We start from the raw sequence: 8,986 nt of genomic DNA, 5'->3' as shown, positions 1-8,986 counted from the left end.
TTTTTATACATCCATCCATCCATTTTCTGAGCCGCTTCTCCTCACTAGGGTCGCGGGCGTGCTGGAGCCTATCCCAGCTGTCATCGGGCAGGAGGCGGGGTACACCCTGAACTGGTTGCCAGCCAATCGCAGGGCACATAGGAACAAACAACCATTCGCACTCACAGTCATGCCTACGGGCAATTTAGAGTCTCCAATTCATGCATGTTTTTGGGATGTGGGAGGAAACCGGAGTACCCGGAGAAAACCCACGCAGGCACGGGGAGAACATGCAAACTCCACACAGGCGGGGCCGGGGATTGAACCCGGGTCCTCAGAACTGTGAGGCTGACGCTCTAACCAGTCGGCCACCGTGCCTCCTCATTTTTATACAGTAGTTTATAATAAAGGAAGTTTTAATTAACCACTTACAAATTTCAATAATTCATATTTCTAGAAAATTCTTCTATTTACTGATATTTTTACTTTATTTTGTTTATTTTAATAGGTAATTCATTATAATTTTTCTATTTCTAATAAATGAAATTATAATTACATAACCATGCCATTATCTAATAAAAATAAATGTTTAAAAATGTGTTTGACATTTTGTAATATTATTTACAATCACTCAATTTATCTAATGAGATGAATGAATTAAAAATTAAGATATACCTTTTGGTTAACAAATTCTAGAAAGAAAATTGGTTAAATTTATGCAACAAATATTACTGCCTAGTATTATCCTGGGAGCTGTATCGAAATTTGAAGTCTCAAATTAATAAATAAATAAATATTTGAAACTGTCAGTAGTGCAATGTAGGTCTAAAAACAGCCACAATCTTAATCTGACAATACTTCTCTCCCAATGTCAATCAAACAGAGCATCATTAGTTTTTTGATACATCTCGTCTTGGTTCTCATTCGATTGTGCAGGTGTACCTAATACTGTGTCCTGTGTTTCTCGTCATGAAACTACAACAAACCAGTTAAGCATGCTAACCATATTAAAAAATACACCATATTAAAAAGAGTGTGTGAGAGAGAAAGATAGAGAGAGATGTGTGTGTGTGTGAGGCCCATTCTCTGAGGGTCTCTTCCAGTCACGTTGTCGGCCCTCCCTGATGATGACACACTTTCTCCTGCGTAGTGAGGATGCGCTCTTACAGTGTGTGAGTGCAGACAGGATGTGGAGGTGGAGGAGGTGCCTTGACTGATGGATCTCTTTACTCACACTTTTCCTGCTTGCGTTGTCAGCTTCCATAGGCAAGCACAGTCAAGGTGAAACCTGTGTGTCGATCGTTGCTACATAACTGTGTGGGCAGTCTTTGGGTCCAATTGTGAGTGTCGTTCACTCACTCAAGCTCACACACACACACACGCACACACACACGCACACGCACGGGCGCACGCGTATTTGCTGCAGCTGCACCCTGCCCAATCCAAGAGTGTCTGTGTGTGAGAGTGTGTGTGTATATGTGTTTGCTAAAGCGGAGGCCACCCACTCTAGGCACTGCGCATGGTGGGTCGGGCGTTTTGGTGGCTGGCACCGGCTGAGTGGGAGGCTTAACCCTCAAGAAGGTCACGGAGGGCAACCCCGATGAGAGGCGGCCATGTTTGACTGTGTGAGGTCGTTGCCATCCAAGGGGGAAAAGGGGAGGGGCCACAAATAGCACATCCTGTTTGAATACGCCGTGCTGCGACAACAGCACGCCCTTGTGTGTGTGTGTGTGTTTGTGTGAACGTGACATCACATGGAGGTTTCATGGCTTCACCCTTAAAGGTTTATATTTATTACAAGCTGCAGTCCATAATAGCCAACCCCCAGAGGAGAGTTGAACCCATGTGTCCGTCCGGTCACAAGACACACACACACACACACACACACACACACACACACACACACCAGGCTGTAGCCCACAAAGTAACCTTCTCTCCCTTCTCACTGCACCAACTCATCCTTGCTGCGCCTGATTTACATTTTTTATTTTATTTTTATTTTTTTAAAATCTGAAACTTTAAATAGAATATCATGCGTTTCATAAAGAGTGCTGTGATGGGGGTTTGTATGTAGTAAAAGTAAAAATAGGGTGTAAACCAGTTTTTCTCAACTGTTGTCACCCTGGGACCTGCATTTTCCTATTGTTGCAACCCACTTTTATAGAAGTTATGAATAAAGATTGTTTGTTTAAAAATAGCTTCTAAAAAAACCCACGTACAGTATATTATATTTTTGAATGCTGTTTCAAATGAGTTTGCTGTACTGCCGAAGGCATATTGCTTGCCACAGCGTCAGCCAACCAACAGCTGAGCTGCACTATATTTGTTTACAAAGTAAATTTGTGGCTAGAGAACAAGGAAGTAACCTTTCTTGTCACTTCCCCACTTTCTTCCATGTGAGAACTTGGTACGCCTTCATACATCATGTTATATGTACATTACACATCTAATAGTGTCTTAAAATTCACTTACAGATGCTGCTCTGTTGTTTTTGGCAACACTTCTCCACTGACCCAACAGTGAGTCCGTTTGCAAAAAAATGTTCGTGTGGGAAACATGGGACAGTGGCCAAATGGTAAATTGGTTTGGGGAGGCGCAAATATGCTTTTAATACTTTCTATTGCCTCGAGGCAGAAATTTTTGCGCCCACCAATTTATGTAGTCGACTTAGCCGATTTTTTTTTTTCACAGCCCTAATTACTACTAATAATAAAATCCATCAATTTTCTATCGAGCTTGTCCTCATTAGGGACACAAGTGAGCAGGGGCCTCCCAGCTGACTGGGTGAGAGGTGGGTTACACCCTGGATTGGTCGCCAGTTAATTACAGGCCATATACAGACATCAATTCACACTTACATTCCCACCTATGGACAATTGAACCCAACATGCATGTTTATGTTTTTGTATGTAGTGCGAGTGCCCGGAGAAACTCCAGACAGGAAGGCATGAAGCAAGAATCAGACCCTGAACCTCAGAAATGAGAGGCCACTTGTTCACTGTGCTGCCTGAACACTAAAGCAAATACAGAAGGCTAAAATAAAACTACTCACCCTTGGATGAAGTGTAGAGGGCGGCTTGCTAACGGTGAGTTGACTTCATGAGTTGCTCTTCAATATGCTTAACGGTCTCAATTTAGGGCCTTGAAAATTTGGTTTCCACTGTATGCACTTTCCCCTTTGTTAAAGCTTCAGCCCAACGTTGCACAAGAGGTTAGAGCACATTCACACACTTACAGTATTTAGTAGAAAGTAATGCTTTGTAAATCAATAGGGAGTATGTGCTTTTGCGTTACTTAAAAATGTTCTCTTTAATGAAGAAACTGTGGGCAACATGTTTACCATATTTATGGCAGGACATATTTAAGTTCTACTTTAAAAAGCATAAATCTTTTAAATTCATGATTCTTATGCAGTAAAAGTAGCTAACCTCACTGCCTTAATCATTGCATTTTGTGGAAAAATACTGCGTTTTCATTGGAACGTGCATGTCGGCTGCATTTGTGGAGTGCATTGCAGGTCACATAATTGCATTACTGGGGGTGGGGGTAATCACACAGTTGTTTTTAATTAATAAATCGCTCACAAATATGACTATTGACTTTGAAAGTATTGATTTCAGTGCAGCATGTCAGCCATATTTTTGGAGTTTGATGATTCATCATGGCAGTGGGGATTTGCTGGAAAATAGCGGAGCTTAAAGCTTATATAGTGCTTGATTGTTGATAACATTTCCAAATAAAGTCTCATGGCATCACATTGAATGTAACTGTGCACAATTAATTCAAGGTGTGTGTAACTCCATCAATTCAAACTATTATCATCTGGTTTTAGACCCTGTGGAAAAAAACTCAGAGGACATTACACTGGATTGCTAGTGAAAAGTGAAAGCACATACCATACCATCCGTCCATCCATTTTCTACATTACTTGTCTTCAATAGGGTCACGGGTAAGCTTGAGCCTATCGTAGCTGACTTTGGGGCGAGAGCCAGGGTATACCCTGGACTGGTCGCCAGCCAATCGCAGGGCACATTTAGAAAAACAAGCATTCACACGTTCACTTGTATGGACAATTTAGTGTCATTGTTTTTGGAATGTGGAATGAAGCCAGAGTACCCACACTCAGAGAAAACCCACACAAGCACAGAAAATGCCAACTCCACACAGGAAGGCTGGAGGAAAGATTTGAACACTGTACTTCGCAACTGTGAGTCAGACATGGCAACCTCTCAACCACCGTGCTGCCCAGCACAGAGCATTGACAGTAATCGCCCGCATATTTCCAGTTTATTTACGAATTCACCTGTTTGTTTTCCAGCTATTCGCCCCAAAATTCACCTATTTGCAGTTTTTGTGCATTTTTTGAGAGGATTTTTAAATGCTGCCAAAGCCCCGTCTAAATAGGATAGTAGCCTCGCAATTTGGTGTCCAGGAAGCATATTGAAGAGATATATCTCAATTTAGAGTAAAGGTTAGTATGTCAGGTAGGAGCTTAGGTTGTTTGTGGACGTTACGGGAGTCTTTGCTGCAAATGCAATACTTGTTTTTTCTTAAATTTATTTATTTATTTGTTTTTAAATCAAACAATATGTAAGCCATTTATTTTTAAGGGTAATGTGGTAAAATGTTTTAAATGATTTAAACTGCATGGTGGTAATTGCTTGTGGTATATTTATTGTTTAAACTATTAATATAGGCATGTATAAATATTTTATGGGGCATCAATTACTCACGGTGTTTCCCTATACGTGGCAGGGCTCGGTCCCTATTACTGTGAAAAAAATCCATCTACTGTATATGTTCCAAGAAAATAAAGACAGACAAATTATGTTTGTAACAATAAACTATTATTTTGTTCATATATACATCTGTACCTAATGTGCAAATCAATAATTTAAAGTAGTGTAAAAGTCTTAAAGGAATACAAAATCATATCTTACAGTCCTAACATGGTGGGAGTCCATGAAGGGGGTCACGTAGAAACGAAGAGGTGGAGGAGGAGCGACACCGCAGTGTGGACAGGACCGACAGAAGCGAACCGCAGTGGACATCCTTGGCCAGGACACACTTTGTTAAGGACAGCATGGTACATTATCGACAAACAGCATCACCAGAACAAACGGCAACACAAACACGGCTTCTTTACAGTCGTCATGTTCAATGAGCAGAAAGCACTTGGAGGCCCGGGTTTTTCCTGTTCCCCCCCTCTTCCTCCCCCAAACCCACTGATTGGTTAAAGCACTGATGATCACAAAGGCTTGAGGTGCTCTTACAGTATAGCAGCAGGTGCTTCTTTAAACGGCCTCTACATGTGGACAAAGGACGCACAATGTCTCACGGGACCGGTCACTACGTAGTGATAAAAAGCATGACTGCACACCGTGTTTGCGTGGGAGACAGACGGGTGGTCGGGCCTACAGGGACACACACACGTAATCACACTTCAGACAAATACGCATCTGCTCTTGCTCTTACTACCCACGATTCTTCTCATCTAAGACACTTACCAATTAGGAGTATTAGACAGGCAACTCAGAGGGACACACCATGAACACTGCATATTTGAGAAGCGGTCCATTGTTCAGTGTTTGGCACAGGAAATTCCTTTCAAAAACAAAGCCACTTTTGACCCGTCATATCCTTCGCGGAGCCAAGGTAAACCAACATTAAGCTATATCGCATAAATGTTTGAAGTCCTGTAGTTCAAATTTGCTCCTGGGAGCACACCGTGACATTCTTTGACAATTTACAAGCCACAGTTAACCTACAGTATCTATATATTATTGGTGCATAGACAAAATTGGGGAGAGTGTAGCAGGAGATAACCAATTTATTGCTTCCAAAGCTAATACCAATCTCCCCTTCTTTTTTGATTGCAAAACAACTACAAATCTTCCAGAGTGAATTTGAGCAACTAAGTAGAGGTATTGCATTCAAAACTGATTCGCTAAAATGCTCCCCCAACATGAGATCGAAATCATTTCTACAATGAAAAATAAAGAGAGTCCTCTTTGCAACATCGCAAAGAGAGACAGATGACTTTTACTCTAAAACAAGTAAAAGTCTAAATAATAATAATAATAATAAAAAAGCACAACAACATCTGGCCAAAGCTGCTCACCGTTTTGAGTTCTGCTTCCCTCATCTTGACTAACAAGGAAAGGGGGCAGGAATAAAAGAGCATTCTTCCAACAAAATAACAAGAGGTTTGCCATCGTGTTGTTGTGGATGCAAAGTGCAAGTAGCGTCGCTCCCTTGGCGGCGATGGCTATGTGGGCCTCTGCACTTTGCTCTCCCTCTCCCTGCGCTTGAGCTCCTCCCTGTAGCAGTAGGAGCAGTAGTGGTCAGTTTCGGGCCTGCCGTAGAAGGAGCAGTTGTCCCTCTTGCAGCGGCGCTGCTGAAAGCAGTACAAAGGGCTTCCAGAGCTGCGCCCTTTGGTTTTGTCTTGGTTGAGCCAGGTGTAAGACGAGTTGTCCTCGTCGGCGAACTCCAGGCAGTCTTGAATGTCTCCCGCGTTGAATCCGTTGGTGTACGTGTGGGACTTGTGTTCCCCGGGCATGTTGTACGCCAGCGTTTCCAGGGTGTTGGCGGTACGCACGCCCGACAAGCGAGCAGGGCTGTAGCTCTGCGAGGACAGCGTGCGGTTCTGCTGTGGGTAGGTGGCGCATGTCTTGAGGGTGCCCACCACGGGCTTATAGGGGTCGACGATGGGGGATTGCATGTTGACATCTTGTAGGTGAATCACACTGTGCCTCTGGATGGGAGGGGTATGGCTGTAGTGGGCGGACACGGGAACGGGCCCAAGTCTCTTAGCACCAAAACTGGGGGAGGAGTAAGGCGCAGAGGCAGGGTGGGGGACGTGGTGGGAGGTTGCGGGCGGGGTGAGCGGAGGAACCGGTAACGAGACGTGAGGGGCCACGGGGATGGGACTGTTCCTGCCTTGTAACTTGAGCGCCACGGTGGGCTGCGGGGCGTAGGTGTGGTGGGGCAGGACAGGAGAGCAGCTCTCCGGGGGCGAGCTGTCCGATCTCTCCCTTTGGAAGACGCTCTCGTTTTCCGGCTTCTTGGCGGCCACCTCACTGGAGACCGGGGGATTCTTCTCGGCCTCCTTCCTCTTCTGCTCCTGCTCCTGGCTGAAGCGCTCCTGGGCGTTGGTCAGGTAGTAGCTGATCATCTCCTCGTGGAACTGGTGTCGGTGGCTGGTGAGGAGGAGGCCCGCAAAGATGAACTTGCGCTCGCCCTGCATGGCGGCCCGCAAGATGTTGAGGCTGAGCTTGACGTCTGTGCTGTATTTCCAGTTCTCAAGGCTCTTGTCCCCCGAGACCCTCCCTGCACTGTCCGTTCTGTCGGTGGGGGAGGAGCTGGAGGGTTTGTCTCGATCTGTAGGGGAGGGGCTTGTGGCCTTTTCAGAGGAAGTGGAGCTGGCTGAGTGGCCCGTCTCATCTTTAGTCCCTTTGGGTGACTTAGAGTCTTTCTTTTTTGTCTTTTCTGCTCCATTCTCCCCACTTCGACTTGAGCCAGAGTTGGATTTGTTCATTTTGCCGTGCACTAGACCACCCAGGCCCCCCATGTTCTTCTTTAGCTTGATTCCCAGTGTTTTGCTGAAGCTACCTAGCTTGTTAGCTACAGAATCGGCCCGGCTCTTGTCTTTGTCTTTGCGATGCTGCGGTTTCTCTTTGTCCTTGTCCTTGTTGCTCTTGCCCGTGTTGACATTGGAGTTGCTGCCAACAGACTCACGGTCAGAGTCAATGGACTCAGCCAGGGACTGCACGTCCTCACCTGCAGATGCGGTCGGAGACTCAGGCTGAGCCAGGGGAGCCTACATTGCACAAAGATGAAAAACAAAGAACATTGTTGAAGCACTAATGCCTCAGTGACATTTTCATAATCATTTATAATTCATTGAACTCTCCAACTTCAACAGCACATGGTGTAAAGTTTCTCGAAAGCGGTGATTCTCAACCACTGCCGTGAGAGATCATCAGGCGTGCCAATCTGATTTTACTTATAATTAAAATAAATAAAAATAATGTACCTAGTAGTGACTGAGTAGTGTAGTGACTGACAGAACAATTAAATGCTCTTCCACCAGAGAGCAGAAAGTACTATTAACCTGTGTATTAGTAGCTGTTGTCATTCGTACAACAGGGCCAGATTTCATAATGAGTAAGCAAATTTTTGAATAAATTGAGACAAGATCAGCATTATTTCAGCATACAGTGGTGGCTTGAGATACGAGTGACCCAATTTATGAGTCTTTCAAGATGTGAGTCGTCATTCAACCGAATCTTTGCTTTGATTTGCAAGCTCAAATATGACATACGAGCGCTGTGGGGGCAGTAAACTCACTTCACAATAAGCAGCAGTTTGGCAAATAGTAGACAATTAATTAAAATAAGGGGGGGGGGGGGCAGCGGAACAGATTAATAGCATTTCCATTCAAAGAGGAAAGATGATTTGAGATAGACGTTTTGAATTATGAGCATGGTTACAGAACCAATTAAACTCATATGTCAAGACACCACTGTATATACTTTTTGTTATACTTTTGTTTGGTCATGTGCCGTGAGATTTTTTTTAATGTAAAACATGTGTGATGGTCCAGAAAAAAGGTTGGCAAACACTCCTCTAGAGCTACTTTAGCCATGGCAGAGAAATACACAGCTGTCAAGAAAGAACATACCCTTGTTTCGGATGGAATTCGGATCCATGTTACATTCATGTAGTTGTGCAACAGGTTCAGTTTGGCCTCCAGTGACAAGATAAGGCTGCAGCAGAAGATGTATATGGGTAAGCGTAACAAGCCAAGTCATGCTCTTGTGTATGACCAGCGCAGATATGGAATGGGGGAACACAGTCGTCCTGCCATTGTTTCCCCATTTAGAGGTAGTATCAAAGTCGTAACAGTGACGTGACTGCGCCAGTGCTTAAAGGAATGCTGGAAAGGTGGGGCATAATGAAGTTTGACACTCACTTTTCACGGCCTGTTGTGTTGAAAGTAATTGCC

At 44.2% G+C, this 8,986-nt stretch overlaps 1 protein-coding gene across 5 annotated transcripts in view; it reads right to left on the bottom strand.

The window, feature by feature from the left end:
* Window positions 1-756: 756 nt before the first annotated feature.
* otud7a (OTU deubiquitinase 7A) overlaps window positions 757-8,986 on the bottom strand; it is a 53,612-nt gene continuing 45,382 nt past the window's right edge. For 3 of the 5 annotated variants that reach the window (XM_061774460.1, XM_061774459.1, XM_061774461.1), the window contains 2 exons: window positions 8,663-8,747; window positions 5,541-7,798 (listed from right to left, as the gene is read on the bottom strand). In XM_061774460.1, coding sequence (XP_061630444.1) covers window positions 6,248-7,798; window positions 8,663-8,747 — 1,636 coding nt within the window. In that variant the 3' untranslated portion in view covers window positions 5,541-6,247. Of the gene's footprint in view, window positions 5,032-5,540; window positions 7,799-8,662; window positions 8,748-8,986 lie in introns of those variants that run through there. The other 2 variants (XR_009788671.1, XR_009788670.1) reach the window with 2 other exon arrangements.

The sequence above is a fragment of the Phyllopteryx taeniolatus genome, chromosome 5 (genome assembly GCF_024500385.1).
Source record: "Phyllopteryx taeniolatus isolate TA_2022b chromosome 5, UOR_Ptae_1.2, whole genome shotgun sequence".
Taxonomy (NCBI): domain Eukaryota; kingdom Metazoa; phylum Chordata; class Actinopteri; order Syngnathiformes; family Syngnathidae; genus Phyllopteryx; species Phyllopteryx taeniolatus.
This window is presented reverse-complemented; position numbering and strand designations above follow the sequence as displayed.